This window comes from Pangasianodon hypophthalmus, chromosome 7 (assembly GCF_027358585.1).
Source record: "Pangasianodon hypophthalmus isolate fPanHyp1 chromosome 7, fPanHyp1.pri, whole genome shotgun sequence".
NCBI classification, from domain to species: domain Eukaryota; kingdom Metazoa; phylum Chordata; class Actinopteri; order Siluriformes; family Pangasiidae; genus Pangasianodon; species Pangasianodon hypophthalmus.
The window spans coordinates 22,807,916-22,831,574 of NC_069716.1; the positions used below are offsets into that span (position 1 = coordinate 22,807,916).

Below are 23,659 nucleotides of genomic sequence, written 5' to 3' on the forward strand. Positions count from 1 at the left end.
TATTTAGTCTCTGTTTATTCAGTGGACACAGGTGTGGCACTCAGATAGCTATGAGCTCAGTGTAACAGTTGACAGCAAGACAATGGCATATAAAAGTGTAGGCTATTACTCTGTATGACTAAAATACAAACCAGTGCAATAATCACCGCTTACCTTACAGAGACAGCTCTGGGTTACCCAGCTAAATTTTGGCATGTGAACATGTTAATATTTGTGGTGCCATCTTCCATTATCAGCGTAGGAATTGTTTTTTGGCAGGCGGTTCTATGCAATTAGCAATCCTCTGTCTCTCTGTAATATAAGCATTGCTTCATACGGGGACTAGCTTTCCTAATTGAAAAGACAATTAAATGTGCTTCAAGCTTTTAGTCTTTAATAAATATTGTTCTCATTTCAGCTGTTAATTTATATCACGAATTTTAAAGTTTCCAGTGAACAGAAATGGATGTTTTATTTTTCACAGTCTCATTTGTTTTCTGTGTTGAAGCTAGACGTACAAACAAAGGACAAACAACAAAGACAAAACAAGAAAAAAATCGTGTCCTCAGAATTAATTTGAAATACTTTTGAGTTTATTATATCCAGCTGTAGTCACTGAAGCCTTTTGTCTTTTTATATAAGTGTTACTCTTATGCCCACCCTACAATCACTCACTCTTTCTCTCTTTTACTCAAGCTTTTCTCATGGAAAAGCAAAGAAAATGATGCAAAACAGGAAGAATAAAGTAACCAACAGTTGTCACCAGTTGAGCACAAAGAATACTTTTCAAGCAGTTTGTTTCCAGGGCTTCATTTTTCCCCATCTCCACAAAATATTCAGCCTGTTATTGATTAAAAATCTAAAATTATCTAATTTATTTTTTCAGATTTAGTTTTTAGACTTTTATCCACTGTATGGTCCACTCACATTCTTCACTCTTGTAACTACATGACTTTCAATTTAATTTCACTGTAGTTACTGAATAATTCCAAGTAGTTACTGAATAATATGCTCAAGCTTGAGTAACTAAAAACAAGCTGGGACTTTAGGGGGTTAACTCTGGGTTAAACATTAGGTTGTATAAGAAATAAAACTGCTTAATGGTGGGAAGATATTCTTTCCTTGGACTTTCACTCAGAAAACTTGTTCCTTCTTCTTTTTCCCCAACAGCAAGGCACTGAGTAACACTCGAAAATAAATCAGCCAGGCGGACTACAGAACAGAAAGTAATGTGCATCATTGTATAAAGTGGACCCTGTTACCGAGGCTACTGGATTTCTTCTGGGCAAAAAAGACTTGTGCAGAGATGCTTTATGCTAACAACAGTCCTCTAGATGATTTGAAGTGCGTGCCTTGTGTCCTGCTTAGAGGACCTTTCTTCATGTTCGACTGCTGACTGCTTTGGAATGCCACTTGAGGGATCTTTTTTGTAGTATGTGTATTGCAGTGCCTATTAATGCAAGAAAATAGTACATAAAATAAAACATGATATGGTAAAATGTTATGTTTAATCTGTCTTAGTTCTCCTTAGTCTGGAGCATGGAATATCATTTGTAATAATAAAGTTCATTTATATATATACTTGTACTTGATTTGTTTTAATTACAATTGTGGGAATTGTAGGGAGGACAAAACAGTGGCCTGGGCATCTGGGATAAGAAGATTAACCAGACTATTAGTTTTTAGTTGCCTGAAGGACAAGTAGGCTGAGCAGGCTAGTTGTCACCAGCCACCAGAAGAAGAAATGAAATAAATTTGAAATATATTTAAGCAAAATAGCACATGATTTTCATTCTAAATCTTACCACCTGCTGCACCACACACACTGACCTGTCATATATCTCTCCTGCTTACACAGTGACAGTAAAACATATGGAGCTAAAAAGGCTAGTTAGACTCGAATACTATATTTTATGTGCTATGTGATGAGAAAACCTTATAGCTCACAGTCAGATGTTGACCAACACCTTGGTTACCTTTTGGTGTGGACACAAACATTTCTAAGACACTTTCTTAGAAAAGGATCATGAATATGGCTGAGTCGTCCTCCTACACAGGAAGTATGTACTTGGTTGTGTCCGTAGTGTATTAACCATAGCAACATACTTATTGTAGAAACAGGGATGTACAGCTTATTTGCTTACAGTGTAAAATGTAGGACTCGATTTCAGTGCTTGTGTCTGGAAACTTTAGACTTACGTTCTACACATTCCACTTTAGGCTCTTCCCATTGGCCGTCTGGCATGCAGCGTATCACAGAGTGGTGCCGCTGTGTGAAGCCGGGGTCACACAGATAGCGGATGATGGAGTTGACTGGGTAGTACTCCCTGCTGTTTCCTAACATCCTGGTATTTTCAATCTCAGGAGGTGTGGAGCATTTGCCTGGATCAGAAAATTGGAAGAATTAAGGGCCTAATTCTGCTTGACAGCTTCTATAACATCCAAGGCTTTCAAAAACATAAAACTATATACTCAGAGTCTTCATATGGCCAACAGGCATAGCAATAGCAATTTTTGATCAGGATTTTGGTTCCACTTAGTAGAAGCTTATTTATGTGTAGATGCATATTGTTGTATTGCATTCTTTCTTGAATTCTTTTTTTTTTTTAATATATAACACTGAAGGGCAGTAGTACATAATATTAACACAAGACACAAAGTCTAGTATAAGTCTAGTGTCTAATTAAAATGTTTTCCTGAAGTACTTACCAGATCTACTTTTGCATGTGAAGGGCAGAAGGTAGTTACAAGGCACATTAGTCCATTGGCCAAACTCACGCCGAATCATTGCTACACATTCTTCTGGAGCATTAATATAATTATCTGGCTGTCTCGGTATCCAGTTTTCATATTCCTGTCGAAAAGGTGACAATTAGGATAAGTTACATTTCACTGTGCATCAGTAAAGTCATCCACACGTTATAACTGAATTATTATAGATTTAGACTTCACCAAAGGGCTTCCATCTGTCCAGCGGAACTCATTTTGCTGGTCTCTGTCAGTGAGTCCAATCCACTGGTTGTCCCAAATGTTATCTAGGTAGGTTTCAAATTGGATTCATAGTGAGAACTGCAACAATCCACCTTTCTCAGATTATCTCAACTAATGCAATTGATTACTTACCGTTGATAAATATTTGCTCTTGCTTGGAAGTGATGCTAAGCAGATGAGAGTTTAGCTCCCGGCAGTGCTGTTCAGCATTCGTCCAGTTCATTCTTTCAGTGAAGTGTACATAGCAGCTGCCCTCAAATTCCACCCAGTCATCTGCACATCCTTGTGCTGCTAAAATATCATCCAGGTTTGGTCAAATTAGTTAATGTATATTCTTTGATGCTAAAAATGAGCAGGCTAGCAAAATTTAATCTTGCATCAAGGCTACTGGTTGAAGCCATGGTGTGGTTATAGCTAGTATGGCCTATGATTTTCATTTTAAACTTCAATCTACCTAAAAATTGAACAATAAGTGTCTGGTTTTACCCTCAGTAACAATGGGATGGTCCATGGTAGGTGGTGTCAGGCGCAATGTCAAGGGACTGGTTGTAACGGTTAATGTGGTTGTACTGGTGGTGTTGATAGGTGAAACATCAGTGGCATTAACATCCTCCAAGTCAAGAAGCAAACCTCCATTGCCACTTATATCCTCTTTATATGAAGGCCCAGAAAACAGAACAGTGGATCCAGAGGTTCTGCTGTGATGTTCACTAAATCCATTCATGACATCACCGCTATGGACACCACTGAGCCCAGAGCCACTTATGACATCACCACTGGGCATTGTACTGAATCCAGAGCCACTCATGACATCACCACTGGGCACTCCATTGAATCCAGAGCCACTAATGGCATCACCACTGGGCACTCCACTAAATCCAGAGCCAATTATGACATCACCACTGTGCATGCCACTGAATCCAGAGCCACTCATGACATCACCACTGAGCATGCCACTGAATCCAGAGCCACTCATGACATCACCACTGGGCATGCCACTGAATCCAGAGCCACTTGTGATCCCACTGAAGCCACTGACTTCTTGCTCTGTTTTAGGCTGTGGAAAGGGCATATAGGTCAATAAATGATCAACCAAGATGATCATATCTCCACTGCCAGATCCAGTTGGCAGACCGCCAGACCCACTTCTATCCTGTCCAGATCCAGACACATCACCTGATCCTGAGTGGTCCCCACTGACGTCTCCAGATTCTATTCCCGAGGCATAAAACTCTGCACTCCCTTCTGTTGCTTCTTGAGAGCCTCCTAAAACAGGTCCCGCTGGCAGCATGTCTACACTCTCATGGTGGATGAGAAAGACGCCTGAGCCATCACCACTTTCACCAGACCCAGACACACTGCCACTGGAGATTGTGCTGCTGGACACATCGCCACTGGGGAAGCCACTACTGGAACCGTCAGCACTGGAAAGGCCACTGCCGGATATATATCCACTGGGGAAGCCACTGCTGGGACCTTCAGCACTGGCAAGGTCAGTGCCAGATACATCTCCACTGAGGAAGCCACTGCTGGAACCTTCAGCACTGGGTAACCCACTGCCAGATCCATAACCACTTTCTGCCATAGATTCTGGAGAGCTAAGTGGAAGAGCTGAAGAACATAACATTCAAATTTAGTAACCTGGTAATATATCAGTTTTACTGTGCTGGGATATAATAGATGTTCAGTGTTGTACATTTTTGTACTGTTGTGACCTGCATTTAATACCTCTAATACAGTAAGCATCATATCTGGAGTAAGGATCTGGGAATCCAGTCTGGTCAGGGTTAGCATAAATGGTGTAAATTCCTGTTTTATTTACACCACAGCTGAGGTGTGGCGTTTGAACTGGGTAGCGGACGCTGCCATCAGACAACCAGCCTGGGTTGCAGTTATGGAAGCCTTGACTCCAGGCAGCATACAGCTCCCCTGTGGAGGCCAGGGTGGCATTCTGGCTATGGCAGTAATCTGCCGCCTCTTGGTAGGTAAGGTTTGCCAGGGAATTGACATAGAAGACGTCCCCTAAGAAACAGTGAGAAATGCAATAATAAATAAATAGGTAGCACTGTTCCATAACTTATTCCATATAGTATTTATGCAGGAATTAAGGAGGAATGAATGAGTAGTTCTTCATTAACACTTGTCTTACTCCTATTAACTACTAAGAACTACTAGTTAATTACTCAGTAAATATGTTAGGAAAAGTTCACTATTAACATTGTAGTAATTACTATCTAATCTTAAGCAGTAGCTCCTAAGATACCCTATGTTAGTGTTTTGCTACATAGAGAATATTTGTTACTCATTGCTACATTAAAACCTTGTATGTTTGTAGGTTATTGCTGTCTGGTTCTCTTTTTAGGCTTTTATTGGCTTAATAAACCAACATACCAACCATGTGCTCCTCTGAGACGACCTGTTTCTGTGGACCGTAAAAACTCATATAGACACTTACATTTTAGACACTGAGGTACTGGAATAGGTTTCTGTACTGTATATTAGGTAGTAGATCTCCCCGAGAATGGTAAGGCTTTGCTATTCGGAATTAATGCCAGTGTGATCAGTACTTATTATTTCAGTAGTTATTATAAAAGAGCTATAGTAAGCTAGTAGTCCGGCAGGAGATACTGTATGTAAGTCTTAGGAATTACTGCTTAGGGCTCAGTAATTACCATAAAGTTAATATTGAACTCCTCTTAACATTCTTACTGAGTAATTAACTAGTAGTTTTTAGTAGTTAACCACTCACTCACTTGTTCCTGTTTAGTCCCTGCATAGTTACATATGAGTTATGGAACTGTATTGTAAAGTGTTTCCAGTTAATAATGCATTTGGCACAATCAAATATCACTAAAAAGTAATTAAATGTTTACTTGTTTTCCCCATTTTTCCCATGTAAAGCCACCTGCTCCTCATGGTATATATCAGGGCAGTGTAACACAGAGCTAACTGCTTTCTTCCGCATGCATTAATTTACAGATGCCCATGATTGGTTTGTGATGCTCTGACTGACAGGGGAGAGAGTAATGTCATCCCTCCCACCCAGACAGCACAGCGAATTTTGGTCTCTAGAATTGGCCATGGATGTTGTGTAGATGACACATTGTCAGGATTTGAAGTCTAAATCTCCTGATGATGGGGCAAATGCTTTCTGTTACCTCACATTGCCTTAAAAATAGTTTTTAAGCCACATGGCATACAAGCATCTCCCAAATTACCAAATAAGGCACATTTACTTGGTGTTGAAAATGTCTTAGGTCTGCATAGTAGTGATATCAGGCATGATACTCATACCCTGTATTTTGTCGATGTAGCAATACACATCATAGCGTTCATATGCAGGCCTAAGCCCATGAGAGATCACCCCAGAAGCATTCTTTTGATCTCCAGAGCACTCCTCAGGATTGGCATTAGGGTATCTGCCCAGAACACAAGGGGAAAAACAGTAGTAACTTACAACTATCCATAAAACATTATTATCACTATACAACCAACACAATGACTTCTGAGTAGGATAAAATTATTGTTATAATATTTGTTATTCTTTGACATATTTATTGCTAATTTTATAGTCAGCCCACATATTGTTTACTCAAGATTTTGTGCTGCTATTGGATGCATGGATGATGGTTTAAAAAAAAAAAAAAAAAAAAAGTAAGGACCTGACAGACTGGTCCTGGAGCCAGCCAGCATTGCACTGATGCAGGCCACCCTCATAGGCTGCCTGCAACTGCTTGGGTGTGGCTATTTCAGCTCTCTGACTGTAACAGATGACCCGAGCCTCACGAAAGTTGAAAGCGTAGCGCCCTGAACCTGAGCGGTAGTAGAACACCACTCCTTTAAATTCTGGAACTTGGGAAAAAAGATAGTGTTAATGAGCAGTTGGGTTATTTAAATTTGAATTTATCTAATCATTTGTAGATAACCCATAAGCTAAGAGAAAGTTTATAACCCTATTGATGGGACCTCATTCTGAGTCTGGACTAGATTCGTGAGGAGGTTCTTGCATTTAAGTATTTTTACATTTCAGCCGCTTGCACTCACTCACCAGTGCTGACATTATCTCTGGGTAACTCGTTTTCCAGAGCAGGCGGAACTGTAGCTACAACGATCGCATCCTCAGTGACAGTCTCAATTACAGTAGGAGGGATGGAAGGGGGTGGTACCATGGTGGTAACGTAGGGCTCATGAGTTACAAACTCCCCTCGAGCTTCACCCTCAGTGGTGACACTCTCAGGATAGGCTACTGGACTGGAAGTGAAAGTGCCTACACTAAACTCAGTGTCTGTGGTCACGTAAATATCAGGTACTTGAGAATGTAATTCTGTGGTTATGTAAATGTCAGGTACTGGGGATTGGAAATCTGTGGTCATGTAAATATCAGGTACTGGAGAGTGGGATTCTGTTGACACATGTACAACAGGTACTGGAGGGTAAGGACTGGGTACTTTATCCTCTCCTGTGAAGTGAGAGACATTCATTATGTGCAGTGGTGCATTTTCAGGCATCATAATATGTCCATTAATCATAGTATATGTACACATGTATATATGTCTATATGTACAAACGTTATTACAAAATGGCATATTTGACGTGGCCAATGTACTTACCCTCATAGCAGATGGCATCATAGAGAGAGTCTGGGTGTGGATAACCTGTCTGGTTTGGAAAACGGTACACAGTCCTTACACCCAGGAGACCCCCGCCACACTGAGGGCGGGCAATGTTGATAGGGTATCTCACACTCCCATCTGCTAACCAGCCAGCATTGCACACATCCATTCCAGCTTTCCAGGCCAAGTACAATTGACCTGTAGTGGCCAATTGGGCTCCGAGCTTTACACACTGTTCAGATGCCTCAGAAAATGTAAACTTTTTCATGGACATGGAGTAGAAGACTTTGCCTAGGGATCACATGGTTGAAGTTGTAAAGTGAAAACACAAGTAATGCATTAAAGGCTTTTAATATATATCTAATAAATATCTTTTTATTACCAGATATCTTCTCTGCAAAGCAGTACACATCATAGGTCTCATTATCATCTCTGATTCCATATGTTCGTACACCCGGAAAATTTTCCTTGTCTCCATAGCAAGGCTCCCTGGGCTCATGAATGGGATACCTGAGGAATATATAAACATACACTGTTAATTATAAAGGTGTCCAAAAACAATTCTTTGAAGGGTTGGCAAAGAAACATTGTTAGGTAAAGAGCTATTTTTGTATCATAAAAGAACCACTTAGTTCATAATGGTAACATATACAGTGCGATTTTTTGCGATTTAATATCAACAGAAATTTTAAAAAAATTTTAAAAATTAACCGAAAGGTAATTTAGGAAACAAAAAATGTTCTTTTATGGCATCATGCTAAAGAACTATTTCTGGCACTTTTAAGAGTGTAAACATTAATGAATTATTAGTGCTTGAGCTTATAATTACTTATTAATGCTTGAGCTTTTAATGTTTATTCATTAATTTACTTACAATAATTATTGTAGTGATAGTTCTGTATTATTTACAGTTTTTTCTTTAGTGTAAAACTGCATACATTCAGCAAACAAAGCCTTTGTAAAAGGAAATGTGCAGAAACACAGTACCTGACAGTTCGATCTGAAAGCCATCCTGCATCACACTGGTGAAACCCATCATCGTAAGCAGCTTGCAGCTGTTCAGGGGTCGCAATAACGGCACTGTTCTGGATGCAGGCTGCCTTTGCCATGTCAAAGGTCAGGGTGTATCGGCTGGTTATGGCCCGGTAGTGGAACACGATGCCTGTGGAAAAGAATGACTGCCTTACCATACCTTAATATTCCATACACTCCGGCATCTTAGGAAACACTAAGTGGTCATAAGAAACAAGACAAAATAACTCTTTAGGCATTTGAAATATAGTTTCTCTCTTAAAAGTTTACTTATGTATGTTTTAAATAGAGAACTACAGTTGAGGTCAAAAGTTTACATCCCCCTTTCAGAATCTGCAAAATGTTTATTATTTTACCAAAATAAGAGGGATCATACAAAATGAATGTTATTGTTTATTTAGTGCTGACTTGAATAAAATATTTCACATAAAAGATGTTTACATATAGTCCACAAGAGAAAATAATAGTTGAATTTATAAAAATGACCCTGTTCAAAAGTTTACATCCCCTTGATTCTTAATACTGTGTTGTTATCTGAATGATCCACAGCTGTGTTTTTTTGTTTACTGATAGTTGTTCAAGAGTCCCTTGTTTGTCCTGAACAGCTAAACTGCCTGCTGTTCTTCAGAAAAATCCTTCAGGTCCCACAAATTCTCTGGTTTTCCAGCATTTGTTGTGTATTTGAACCCTTTCCACTCATATGCAACTATTACAGTTAAAAATCTTATAAAATTTTTGAACAGAATGGAGATGGGTACATTTTTCTTTTTTTGCCTAAATATTGTATTTTTTCATTTAGTACTGCCCTTCAGAGGCTACAGAAGATAGTTACATGTTTCCCAGAAGACAAAATAAGTTAAATTTACCATGATCTTCAAATTCAAAAACCTTCTGTAATAGTTGCATATGAGTCCCTCAGTTGCCCTCAGTGTGAAAAGATGGATCTCAAAATCATACAGTCAAGGGTTCAAATACACAAAAAATGCTGGAAAACCAAAGAATTTGAGGGACCTGAAGGATTTTTCTGAAGAACAGCAGGCAGTTTAACTGTTCAGGACAAACAAGGGACCCATGAACTACTATCAGTAAACAAAAAAACACAGCTGTGGATCATTCAGGTAACAACACAGTATTAAGAATCAAGGGGATGTAAACTTTTGAACGGGGTCATTTTTATAAATTCAACTCAATTATTCAATTATTTTCTCTTGTGGACTATATGTAAACATCTTTTATGTGAAATATCTTATTCAGGTCAGCACTAAATAAACAATAACATGCATTTTGTATGATCCCTCTTATTTTGGTAAAATAATAAACATTTTGCAGATTCTGAAAGGGGTATGTAAACTTTTGACCTCAACTGTATAACCTGAATACCAAAATACCAAAACAATACTGTAAAGGATGTGTGGTGTGGGTATAATGTTTTACTTTCTGAGAGATGTCTGGAGTATTACCTTGAACATGCATCTCCACTGAGTCGTAGTTGTCCTCAATGCCCTGCATGACCTCGCATCGGTATGTCCCAGAATCGCTGGAGCGCAGCTCTGAGATCTCTATGGTGACATCTGTGGGTACTGAGGGATAGTTCACCATGGTCACCCGGTCCAAATAATCTGGCTCAGTGTGTACTATTCCCCCAATTGCCACCAGGATGAGGCTTATTTTGCCTTTGTAAATGTAGCTCCACTTGATGCGTTGGGATAGAGGAGCAATGGTAGGGGCTCCAGGGTCGTGGGCTGTGTTGTCCTGAAAATAACAGGGGATGATCATCTTCCCTCCTAGCAGAGGGCGCAGTGGCTGCTCCACGGGGATGCTAACACCAAGGGTACTGTCCTCATCTGGCAAGACAGGTTCACTGACCACTGTTACACATTCAACTACAGTGAAGCACAACATAATTCACAGTTCTTTGTAATAACCCAATGAATGGTTGCTATGTGGTACAGTAAATCAGACGAATGTGAAATTTATTACATCACAGACACTTCAGATAAGTAAATGTCTACAAGAGCACACAATAATAGCTCTGTATGCCCAAAAAATAACCCAGACCCAGAGTGAATGTCAAAGTCAATGAAAACACATAACTCACCAATTATTTGTCCAAACGTTACTGCTACAGAGGAGACACTGAGGCAGGCACACAGTAGAAGAAAAGCAGTCATGGTTCACCTGTTCATCAACACAAAAGATGCAATACACACCTCTTGAGAGAAGTTATTTATCATGCACAATTATGCATGTTAAATATATAAATGTAAGTAAATTTGCATACTGCAGCTCATGACCATCTAAGAGATGAAAGATTGTCAGCTTGAAAGATTTTTAATTATTGTATATGTGTATTTTAGGCAGAAAATTCATTATTGCTTCCCATGTACGCTAGAAAACATAATCTACTTAGTAATAATGGCTTCTCTGTTCAAAACTGACCGCCTGGCTATAGCTCAGTTTTTGCCTGAATAAAACTCTTTTAAATGCACTGAGCAACTTTCCTTTGGCAGGATCCTCACGGAGCTTTCTGTCTCAGACTCCTAATGGTACCGGAAGAGGCTGGTGTTTCCTGGCAAAGGATCAACAGAATCTAAATCAACTATCACACACTGCTGCCAGAGCCCTATCGAAATTTCCTTGGTTTTATCATTTTTTTTCTTTAACGGATATTTAAAGTCTTAAAAAAGCCATTCACTTTACTCTAACCATAAACTACAGGCTGCCTACAACTGAACCTAATACTACATGTAACAAGTTCCAGCTTATTGTTCAGATATTCAAATGAAAGCCCAGGAAGTAACTGATATCAATTAGGTATAAAATACATAGTTAAAATAGTGTCTGGACATGTTGTCTGGAGAGCTTTAGCCAGAAAGAAATGCATGTGTGTAAAAAATCATTTTTTCCTCATGAGGCCTAGAAGAATGTTCCAACTAATATGGAAATCCAGGTCAACGCCTAACACCTGGCTTTCAGAGAAAACACATTCTCCAAGTTCCACATCCTTTGGGACTTCAGGGCTCACTTTTCCCCTCCGTCAGAGATCATTTGTGATAAACTTCAGTAGACCAGCCAGCTTCCTTACTGACTGGTTAACAGGTGCAGCTTGAAGATGTGAGCAGTTGTTATTGTACTGTCATTAACAGAAATGAGCAGATTATCAAATAATATGTGCTCTTTAAAAAGACAACAGCATTCATTAGGCTACTTACTTCAGACAAAACTAGGGCCAGACAACACATGGAAAATTCAACTAATCAGAAGGAAATTTATCATGCAATGAAAACAACAATTATTGCCGTTCATGCCTAATGATTAGTCCAAGAGAGCAGACAGCATGTCTATTTAATCTGGAGAATGAACTTCGATGTTAGACAGCACATCCTTGAGATGGAATGGAAAATTCATATCTTAGAGCTTGATGATAACAGAGATATTTCATGTAAAAAAAAAAAAATCCTATTTCCTTAGTAAGATATCTTATATAATTGAAATTTGATCTCAGCTCCATGGCTGAATTGATTAACTACTGGACTTGATTTCAGGCTACAAGCCCTTCTAAGAATCTAGTCAGCAAATACTGTAAAATCACACCACTTCTAATGAACAGTCCCACTCACAGTTCAAAAAATGCTACTTCATGTCTAGGCTTGTCTTCGGAGCTCATCAGGTTGGGGAGGAGCAAGGGGTTGAGCTATTCTACAGTGTCTTCATTCACACTGTGTGGTGTGTTCTTTTCCCATCAGGTAAAGGCCAATAAGCAGAGGTCTGTTCGAGCGTGGGCTGAGGCCTGCGTGATGGCCAAGGTAAACACATCACTGTGTTCCACAGGAGGCCCTCACCCAAAAAAAATGCCCCAAGAGACCCACATGCTCAGAACACTGTCAACATTCACATACACACACACAGACACACACACACACACACACACACCACAGAGTAATCCAGCCAGCTTCAGGACCATTTACAGTGGCATGTTGCATTGATAAATATAGATCTATGTAGATGGGAAAATCAACATTTGTAGGTGCCTGTTCATATTATATTTAAAATTTGCACACACTCTAAACAAATTTTTATTTTTTGGTGTAAAGTTTTACAGAGAATACTCTTGTAGAAGTGATTTCCCTTTATCCAAAAGTTGCTTACTATGAATAAAATGTTTAATGTTACACTAAGATAGATTTTGATCTACGGTGAAATTCTGTGTGACTGTATAGTGATTAATGCGCATGGTAAATTCTGAAGTATCGTTACAGAAAGATAAATGCAAAATGCAATATGATCGAAATGCTATATCAGATGGAAACAAGATAAAGAAATTGGTTAAGTAATCTGTCATTACTTACAATTACTGTCTAAACTGAGCACTGGTGCACAGTAAAATCACCACTGAATCAACACAAATGGTGGTTATATAAGTCCAGCTAGATACAAATAAATTCTCTAAAAAGAATTTTGCTGCATGGAGAAACTGAAAAAAGAAATCCCCCCCAAAAAAACTGTAGCTGTAGCAAATAATATATAATTTGTCAAATCTGGTGAAAATGGATCAATTGACATCGATGCAGGTGGCATTTTATTACTGCAGGTAACTAAATATAATATAAATATAAATTTATGTAAAATTAATATAAAAATAAAATATTACTTATAAAGCCCTGATAAGTAACTAAGAGGTAACTGAGACAATAAATAAATAAATAAATAAATAAACTATCAGATGTCTGTAGGTCAATTAAATTTAAAAAATTAAATAATATTTTAAAAGATAAATATATTCAAATAGATCTTCATTGTGATTTATAGACATATGGGAAAAATGACTTTATTAAATAAAAATCTATGTGCAGATTATATCACAGAAACTCACCAAATTACTTTGTCCTTTTAACACGTTGTCTTATTGCAGTGCCTTAGCTCCTTACAATGAGAAGCAGCTTGCTGTTGGTTTGCTGGTCTTTTGGACTGCTTGCCTCCCCCTGTGTGTGCTGGGAGCAGAAAGAGGTCTTATTCAAATTGGGCACAAGTTTAGCAAAGTGAGTAAGAGAGAGAGAGAGAGAGAGAGAGAGAATAAAGAAAGAGTGAGTGCTGTTAACTGCCCCTGAGTTTCGTTAGTTGTAACGGTTTTTCATTTTTTCAAGGCTCAGTTTAGATTTAAAATGAAGAATTTTAGTGTTAGCACAGTTTAGATTTAAATACAACTAATTGGGATCTAAAAAAAAAAAGATCAAAACCATGCACGTACATGTATCACAAGCACATTCACTGTCAATGAACGTTTTTGAGCGTTAGGGTTAGGAGTGTGGAGTTTCTTACATTTTATTACAGTTTCACCACTGTTAGTGTCACAGACAAAACAGAAGAGTACAGAATTAAATAAGGAGAAATACTAAACAAATGCTCCACAAAAAATTTAAATATTAGTATTTAACGACTTCATAACTGGCTCTTTATCAAATCTTATGAGATTTATTAAAGGCAGGTGCATTTGCAGGATAAACCGGTTAAGCCTATTGATAAAAGAGCAACTGTAAGACAAATGTATGTTTTTACAGGTGCTTACTTAGATCAATCAAGATCTAGGACTTTTCCATTTACTTCTAGATTGTTTCCACTAAACATAAATGTGATGTATTTTCATTCCTTAGTTAGATTTCCTAATTTTAGAGGATATCTTTCATGTACATGTATATTTTCTACTTTTTATATATTGTATACAATATATATATATTAGTTACTAAAGATGCATTATACACTCCCTGTCCACTTTAATAGGAACACCTGTACACCTGCACATTCATACAGTTATCGAATCAGCCAATCATGTGGCAGCAGCACAATGCATAAAATCACGCAGATACATGTCAAGAGCTTCACATGTTCACATTAAACATCAGAATGTGGAAAAAGTGTGAACTCTGTGACTTTAACTGTGGCACAGTTGTTGGTGCCAGATGGGCTGGTTTGAGTATTTCAGAAACTGCTGATCTCCTGGAATTTTCACACACAACAGTCTCTAGGCCCATCCACCTCAAGGTTGTGCTTTCTGGGATGCTTTTCTGTTCACCACAGTTGTAAAGAGTGCTTATTTGAGTTACAATCGACTTCAGCTCAGACCAGTCTGGTCATTCTCCTCTCTCATCAACAAGGGGTTTCAGCTTGCAGACCCTCTGCCCACAGGATGTTTTTTGTTTTTTGCACCATTCTGGGTAAACTCTAGAGAGTGCTGTGTGTGGAAAATACCAGGAGATCAGCAGTTTCTGAAATACTCAAACTAGCCGATCTGGCACCAGCAACCATGCCATGATCATAGTCACAGAGGTCACACTTTTACCCATTCAGCTGTTTGATGTGAACATTAACTGAAGCTCTTGATCTGTATCTGCATGATTTTATGCACTGTGCTGCTGCCACATGATTGGCTGATTGGATAAGTGCATGAATGTGCATGTGTACAGGTGTTCCTACTAAGGTGGACAGTGAGTGTATACAGTACAGTATACTGTATATACTGCATTGTTTCAACAATCTCCTTTAAACTCCAGACTGACAGTAAAACTGAAGCAAACTCACTCGGGTAAAAGGTCACACTGACACTGCTTTTCTAGGTTTACTGTGTCACGTACACCCACACAGAAACATGCGTATATATACATTACTCACACTAACACAGAGATTGTATAGATTTCCAGTAACAGGAGCCTATTAACATCATTGATATTTCTGCATTACGTATTATGATGGTTAGGGTTCTTGCCCTTGCATTAGGAGTAACGAAACATGTATTAGTGTATTACTGTAATGTATTACTACAGCAATTTAATAAACAGAAATACACTGGATCATATTTCATGTATCATAGCATATAACTGACCAACAATTCACTTGTAACTCATCAAATACTTTCATAAATTGGACATTGTGTACAGATGAAATATAAGAAAGCAGTGGATAGGCACATAAAACACACTTGAGAAAACTTCTCAACTAAACCTCAGTCTACTTCTTATGGGACAGGAATTTTTCACACTAAGCCTACAATCATCCCCTGACACCCTCCCAACTCTACCCACCCTAAAAAATCTGTCCTTCCTATTATGCTTCTTGGGAACTCTGGGAACTCCAGTCATGGACAATTTATGTCAGGTTCTCCCTGTTCTAACACGCAATGTGTCTGAAGAAGGCTTTGTTAATTAGCCAACAAGTTGAATCAGGACTGAGGATGCAAGAGAAATAGTGGGACATTAGGCTTAGAATTGGGAAGCACTGTTAACATGGCTGAGATTCTGAAACAAGCACTGAAACTCCCCTAAACTTTCTGTATCAGTGTTAGACAGGAGTATCATACTGTTATATAATATACATGTACATGTGTATGTAAACATCACCTTAACTAAACAACAGTACATTTTATTAGCATCAGATGATCAGCACTAGTCAGAGAACCTCCGTCTTGAAGTTCATATTTGAATCAATATGTTCTGACATTTAGCATCTAACAGGTTGCTGCACAGTTCCAGCATCAGGAACGTGCCTATAAAAACACTTGATGTAATACACAAACCAGTCTCTGTTGGTACTGTGCCGAAAGTAAAAATACAGGGCTCATATATGGTAAGAAAATGGTCAACTATGTTATTTTAAACTCAGTCCTCTTTGGGAACAAAATATCTGTTTTACTTTGGATAACCGTAACTACATGTTTCTCATTCTATAAAAACATTATGGCATACCATGGCCCGCTTAGTGGTTATTCTGTTATATTCAAATGTGTAAACTGTCAGAAATACAAGTCTTCAATCCTTTTATGGAACAAAAACATAATTTTTAAGTAAAATAAAATAAAATAACTAAAAGGATAATAAATGACTAAAACAGCATATAAATGCAACTTAAATGTTTAAGAAAATATTTTCATATATCTATGAATTGGCAGAAAGTCTTGGCTAAAATCAGGCAGACTATGGTCAGTAGATGAGGCAGTGCTGAATGCCTTATATGACTGCTTTGTGCCCTAGCCATTTTTCTCATCTTGCTCAGTGGCTGTGAAATTAGCAGGGGAAACATTTTCACTTTTTCCTTCTTCTCACTCTCTCTCTTACTTCATACAGGAAATATCTAACAGCCCAGTTGCTTCTGTCCTAATGACTCTCCCTCTCTGTCTGTGTTGTTGAAGTAGCTAGGTTATGTCAAAATAAAGATGCATGTACACAAGATGATATTTTAATATTTAAAAATAGAAAAGCTTTTACTGATGTCTACAACACAATGTAGTGAATCGGGGCCACAGACTTCAAATGAGTCGTTTGCTCCATTTCACATGGTAATACTGCATGAACCTGCCCTGTTGCTGAGTGAGATCACTATAGACTATTTGTCATGAACCTGGTCTGGAAAATTTCTAGTTTCTGTGTCTACCTGTATGTGATATTATAGTGCTTCATTGTTTAAAATATGAGGAGGTTGGAAAACTTAATAGCCTGTAAGGCCTGACTATGACGCCTGACTTTCCAGCATTATTAATGACAGTGCACTGACCTTACAAACACATAGAGGGTTTTATAGAGTCAAAAAGGTGACTAGAGCAAAAACTGGTGACCCCTGACCCCCTACCCATTACTGCCTTGTGTGTAAGTCATTATTATATGTGTTTGTGTGTTATGGGTGAAAGAGTTCATCAGGACCAAGTATAGGACCCAGGAGAGGCTTAAAAAGTTACAGACAAAGAATGTCTTAAGATCAGCAAGACTGTGCGTAAATATTATTTATGTTCAAATGTTCACTGTTTGTATGTGTGTGTGTGTCTGTGTCTGTGTGTGCCATGTATGTACCTCATGTGTTTTTCATGATTACTCATACTACTCTAATATTGTTATTAGTGTGAATCATGGATCAAAATTGTAACATTTGTACTTTTGGCTGCTTTGTAATTAGAGTTTATGTTTAATCTGCCTTGACTGCTAATACTTATCCCAACACTTGGACTTAGCTGTGTCTCTGTCTGTTCCTCTCATAACTATTTTGTATTTGCTTTTCTATAATTAGTGGAAACATTTGATTTCGAATCTTAATTGCATGTGCCTGATCTCACTTGCACATAAACCTCCCTTAAGTCATATTACAAGTAGGAGATTTGGAAATAAATTTGATATTTGACTGTTATGGTTTCCAGGCCAATTCCCAGGTCCAGTTTGGAAACTCTGTATTTCTTAAGGAACAGCTTAGTCATTTAGTAGGTTATAGAAACTGGGTTGGTTGTCTTATGGACATTTATACAATAAAGGAATTGTCAGGAGACACCAAAATAGATCAGTGTACATAGCTAACTAGTTAATGTTACTGGTACATTTAAAGTTGTTAATTACACTAGCCTAAATAAAAAGTGGAAAATAGGACAATCCAATGCACATGTAAAGGCAGCGTTTAATCACTTACCATGTGAATAAATATAACTCTAATGTAATCTTTCAGCCTATTATTCAAGTATTCACCTTAAAGCATATTACTCAGTAACTGCAGTGAAAAGAATAGGAAAAAGTATGTAGAAAAGAATATGTAGTTACCAGAGTGAGGGATGTATGTGAGGTGTTAATCATTTAACAAATAGGGTCAAAGTGGTGGATAGTGTCATCATGTACTCTAAATGCAGTGGTCGACATGTACTCTGTATTCCTTTATTCTTTTACTTTTAACCATATTACAATAATCATTTCTTTCTCTATATCTTTCACCAGTGATCCAGCTTTTCAGCAGATTCAGGCCAAGTAGTAGCACAGTATAAGAAAAGATCTGGTAACCAGGCTGATTGAGCCACAGACAAAGCTTCCTCTCTTTTCAAAGGTCTGCAGTGTCCTCAGTCCCCTAACACACTGCTGGTGGTATAGCTCTCTGTGCATGCCTTCACTGTTTATAAATAAAAAGAGATTTTTAGATGTCTGTCTTAAAAGAAAATAATTTCTGTCTTCAGTGAAAATTGAGAGTGAAGCTGTCGGAAGATGCCTCGTGCGGAAGTAGTAAAGACTGTTTACAGGGGCCAATCTCTTTGAGGTGGCAAATTTCAAGCTTGTGGAAAACTGCTGATCTGACGTTTTTCAAGTCTGAAGGATGTTTGCATATGATATAGAGTAAATTGGGTTTTGGCTGTGTGTCTGAATACTGGAAAAGTAGGACATGGGGATTATACAGATCTGAAAAACTTTTTTATACAGACCTTATTTATTTGAAATAAACAGTTCGTTCAAAAATGTGATGAAGGGAGAGCAAAACAAAACAGTGGACACATAAGAAAGAAACTGCCATTTTGACTGGCATCGGTCTCACTTTATTGCAGCTAATGTCAAACAAGACGTTATCATTAGAAGGCTGACAGTAATAAATAAGTAAATAAACAAACAAATAAAAAATTCTTAGAAATCAATTAATTTATCAAGCTTCATGTTCAATATTTCATACTTTATAGTCAAGTTTCATACCTCATAAATACACATAAAACAAGGTTCCTTCAAGCACCCTAAAGGGTTCTTAGGTTTGTCCCTGTAGAATATCATTAAAGGTTCTATGTAGAACCCCAGAACAGGGGGTTCCCTTTTCAGAAACAATAGAACATCCTTAGAAAGTTAGAAACATTAACTTTCCAAAGAACCCTTGCTGACCCCTTTTTTCTTGTGTATGAACTATATGATATTTATGACATTCAGCTAAAAAAGAAATTATTATTTCTTGTAGTATAATAGCCAAGATGCTCAAATGAAAACAAATTGATTATACTCTGCTATTACATTATTGGAATTTCAAATGCAATTAGCCATCCTAAAAACCCATTTTAAAACATTAAATGAGCTCTTTGTTGTCTAAAGAGCTGTGGTACATACTGCTCTATATATGTACATCAAGTTTATACTGGGTTTCCTTAAGGATGATTTATAGTGTTATGTTTATCCATATTTAGAGCAGAAATAGCTGAGAATGGATTAAATAGCCTATATATGGTTTTATGTTGAATTCAGCACTCCTAACACATTTTATTTGTATTTTGCAAAAAAAAAAAAAAAATTGAAAATTGAAAATGGTTCATTTTGGCTGTAAATATAAATGAAAAATCTGTAATGGCTACTTAACTACAATGAGAGGCACATACTGTATGTGAAAAATGGAAAAATGACTCAGTCTGATAAATGGAAATGCCCAATAATTTAGTTGCTTTGAGTACCTTGATTATCTTCACAGCATCAAACACATTTTCTTGTGCCTGCTTATGTGTCCTCCATGGTGATCAGCAGATGAAAAAGCTGTCCTCGTTGACCTTTCGCAGGTAAATCATCTATAAGCAGGCAGCTCTCTCACTCTCTCTTCTCAAGCCCTCTCTCCTCCTCCGTCATCACTCACCTCCTGAACGGCACAGAGGTGTAGCGTCGCTAAACAGACTCTCTTTGACTTATTTCCCAGCTCTTCTGCTCACTGGGGAATTGACACAGTCCATCAGGGGAAAAGTGGTCTTTTACAGTGTTCCATTTAAATGAATAGAGGCTTTATGGAAATGGTGCAGGAGCAGAACCCTGTTACTGTACATGGTCCTGGAGCAAATGACTTAGGATATATTGAAGGTGATTTTAAGTCATGAATGTTAATATATTGGGGGGAAAAGAAACAACTCTTCAAAATTCACTGGCCTCTTATGTAATTATGATTAGAAGAACATTTGGATGTTCAGTAACAGGAAGGATTATAGGTCTTTATATTCATTCATTCAATCAATCATCTTCATTAACCACGTTATTGCGGTCAGCAGTGGATCTGGAGTCCATCCCAGGAATACTGGCCATGAGGAGAGGACTGAGATGGAAGGCTAATACATACTTGCTTGCCAAGACCATATGATATATTGTGCAAATGGAGCCCTCTGCTGCTCCCTTAGGGCTTTAGGGTAAGAAAATACACTTCAGTGAAGCCAGAGCTGCCTGACTGTAGGCAATATTACATAATCATATGGCTGAGAGAGAGAGAGAGAGAGAGAGAGAGAGAGATGAGGCATGTACATCTGGGAAAGAGATACAGATGGTGAATAATACTGCAGGTTGTTTTACCGAGTTAACTCCTCCTGACTGGTATTCTGAGCACACGGCTTTAAGAGGAGCCAGTCCTATAGTGGTACCCTGGAACCCCACACCCCTAAAAGAGCCAGCAAAAGACTTGCTCAGATCCTCCATCATATAAATAGAGCCAGAGAGACAGACAGACAGACAGAGTTGTGCATTGCGTAATATGTATTGCGGAATAATAATATTTGTGTAAAACCTATTTTGATGAAGGTAAGTTCATCCACGTCAAACAGCCATCCACAAAGTTTATGCAAACTCCTTCTGTTATTATGTTGCCTATGTCTGTGTTCAGTTTTCTGACTCTTCTACTGTTTACAAAGCTATAGCCTAGTTAGTAGTTAGTGTGAGGTAACTCTACATAGAACCTTTAATGATATTCTACAGGGAAACCTACATAGAACCTTTAATGATATTCTGCAGGGACAAACCTAAGAACCCTTTAGGGTGCTTGAAGGAACCTTGTTTTATGTGTATTTATGAGGTATGGTTTTATATGTACTTATGAGGTATGAAACTTGACTACAAAGTATGAAATATTGTAACCTCAGACTAACTACTAACTAGGCTATAGCTTTGTAAACAATAGAAGTGTCAGAAAACTAAACACAGACATAGGCAACATAATAACAGAAGGAATTGTATTTATTATTTATTGTAATTGTATTTATCACATAAACTTTTTGGGTGGCTGTTTGCAGTGGATGAACTTACCTTCATCGCCAGTGCTGTAGGTGGCAGTCATTTAGTCAGATAGTGAGTGTGTACTCACTCACATGCCTACATCAAAGGGAAGAAGCAGGCCACGTCCGAGAACACACACTACCGTACTAAACAGTATGTGGAAACACTACACCGCTTTAGGTCACGTCCTGTTTTTTCACATACTACTTAGTAAGTAGTGTGCGTTTTTGGTTGTAGTCATTAATCAGTCCGTGAGTGTGTGTGTTTCTCTTTCTGAAGTTGGTTGGTTTGCTTTACATTTGGCAACAGACAAGGAAGTTGTCGCTGTTATCAAAACAAGCTCCCTTCTCAACAAGTGAGTATATTAGACTCTTGATAACTTCTTGCTGTACTCCATCTTACTCTTGTCAGTGATGTTCTGTTAACTTTTTAAAGTGGAACTAAAATGATTTGCATAGATCATACTGAGATTTGGCAATAAAGTTGAGTGGATTTGACTTCTTGTGTCACTAAAATAGTAGGTAATAAAGTTATCATTCTCTGTCACCATTTTTCCTTGCTCATTCGGTATTTCTTAGTTTGTTTAGTTGTACAGAAATTTATCACACTTTTTCCATGAAGCAACTTCCTCTCTGTCTTAGCAGTAGGACAGAAATCGTCCTTGAAGCTGATGTGCAATGTGTGTTTCATTTTCTCTAAACATGAAAACAATGATATCTGGAAAGAAAGAAAGAAAGAAAGAAAGAACAACCTTGCAGTTAAGTATTAAATGTCGGTTTACTGTCATTTGTGCTTATTATAGTCAATCATAATCATAAGGAAGCTGCATATACTCAGTGGGATTCATTCCGATAGAAAGACACCAGAAACTTTAGATGAGTCAAATGGCTCCGTAAGCAATATATAGTGCACTAGGTAGGCTACAGGAACCATAATTTCACACCCTATGTAGTGCACTCTCATAGGGAAGAGGAAGTCAGTGGTGATTCAGCCCAGTCCGGACTGTTTAATGTAGCGTTTAGATGCGCGCGGGCCACAGAACCGAGCAGCTGCGCCACTCCGCGTGCGTCACCGCGTCACTGTCATCACTGCACGCGCTGTCATTCGCACGCGCACATTAATAAGTATAAAATTCTGACTCTATGAATTTCTGTCATACTCAGTGCCCTCTCTGAATTATAGTTCACACACAAGCCAGCTGTAACAGGGAAGGGGCAGGGTGAAATTAGAAACATCACATTAAATTCCCTTTAAACTTGTCTATGCTTAGAAAAGCTGCCTCACATAATGTTGTCTAGGCCTACAATGTCACTGCACTGTAGTGAGCAGAATAGCTAATTTTTATGCTAGCACATTTACAAAAGATAGCACATTTAAAATTTTTGGCTAGAGGTGTTACGGTTTAAAGTTTTTCACGGTTGGATAACCTAAAAAAATATAGTTTAAAAAATGTCGTGGTTTCACGGTTTCACAATATTAATCGACCATTTCAAAACACACAAGCCAGTGGTGAAAATTACAACAAAAATTATATATTATATACTGTATATTTAACCAAAAGGAAACAAAAAGATCAAATCTTTCTTAGAAGATATTTTTGAGAATGGCTTTTCCATAAAATTGTGTGTGTGTGTGTGTGTGTGTGTGTAAAAATCAGTATTATGAAGTCAACAGGGATAGCCCTCTGATCATACACGTGACTAGCCGTGAAGCTGTGACACTGTAAAAACTCTGGGCCTATATCAGCTATTAATGTTACATTAATATGTAATCTAATTTACAATTTAGGCCCATCGACCCAGCCAATTTTTGTTTCCTACGGTCCTAGAGCACCCTGCCTTCGCTGGGCCCTTGGAATCCACTCACTTTACAGCAACGCTACATTATAGGGGGGAAAAAAGCTAAATCTAGCAATTTTTAGCTATACAGGAACTGTAGCATTTTTCCCCCAAAATAATTTATTTCTCTTACTAAATTATAGGTCTTCACTTAATATTGATATCGTAATTAATAATAAATTCAAAGGTCCCACTTATTAAGATGGCTTAGCAGACATTATAATCTGACTAGGGATAATATGAGAGTACCACAGTGCTAAAGGCCTGGTGGAAAAGCAGTCGAAAACAATATAAGTCTTTGGTGTGCTGCAGAAACCACATATTTCCTCAGATAGATCTTTTCAGTGTTGTATTATCTTTATTTACTTAGTATTACATTTTGTACTCTATTAAAAAAGTGTTCAAAGGAAGGTTCGTGACATTT

General features: G+C 38.0%; 2 protein-coding genes across 22 annotated transcripts in view; one reads left to right on the top strand and one right to left on the bottom strand.

Moving 5' to 3' along the window:
* On the bottom strand, positions 1 to 13,617 carry acanb (aggrecan b). Of its 4 annotated transcripts, XM_034306129.2 has the most exons (17): positions 13,489 to 13,614; positions 12,236 to 12,496; positions 10,714 to 10,793; positions 10,076 to 10,459; positions 8,571 to 8,745; positions 7,966 to 8,093; positions 7,581 to 7,874; positions 7,019 to 7,429; positions 6,633 to 6,822; positions 6,265 to 6,389; positions 4,699 to 4,992; positions 3,457 to 4,581; positions 3,103 to 3,261; positions 2,932 to 3,014; positions 2,689 to 2,833; positions 2,179 to 2,361; positions 1 to 1,429 (listed from the first exon to the last, which is right to left on the bottom strand). In XM_034306129.2, the coding sequence occupies exons 3-17, from the start codon at positions 10,784 to 10,786 to the stop codon at positions 1,359 to 1,361; spliced, it is 3,840 nt and encodes a 1,279-aa protein (XP_034162020.2). In that variant the 5' UTR covers positions 10,787 to 10,793; positions 12,236 to 12,496; positions 13,489 to 13,614; the 3' UTR covers positions 1 to 1,358. The 4 variants fall into 4 exon arrangements, with proteins under 4 accessions (XP_034162020.2, XP_053091538.1, XP_026773967.3 ...); XM_053235563.1 differs by lacking the exon at positions 12,236 to 12,496 and having other exon boundaries at positions 6,633 to 6,816; positions 13,489 to 13,617; XM_026918166.3 differs by lacking the exon at positions 12,236 to 12,496 and having other exon boundaries at positions 3,103 to 3,258; positions 13,489 to 13,617.
* Positions 13,618 to 21,524: 7,907 nt separating this feature from the next.
* The window catches only part of ppip5k1b (diphosphoinositol pentakisphosphate kinase 1b), a 29,780-nt gene continuing 27,645 nt past the window's right edge, over positions 21,525 to 23,659 (top strand). For 6 of the 18 annotated variants that reach the window (XM_053235439.1, XM_053235443.1, XM_053235435.1 and 3 more), the window contains exon 1: positions 21,527 to 21,752. The gene's annotated coding sequence lies outside the window, so the exon portion shown is untranslated. Of the gene's footprint in view, positions 21,753 to 21,810; positions 22,155 to 23,659 lie in introns of those variants that run through there. The other 12 variants (XM_053235431.1, XM_053235432.1, XM_053235438.1 and 9 more) reach the window with 6 other exon arrangements.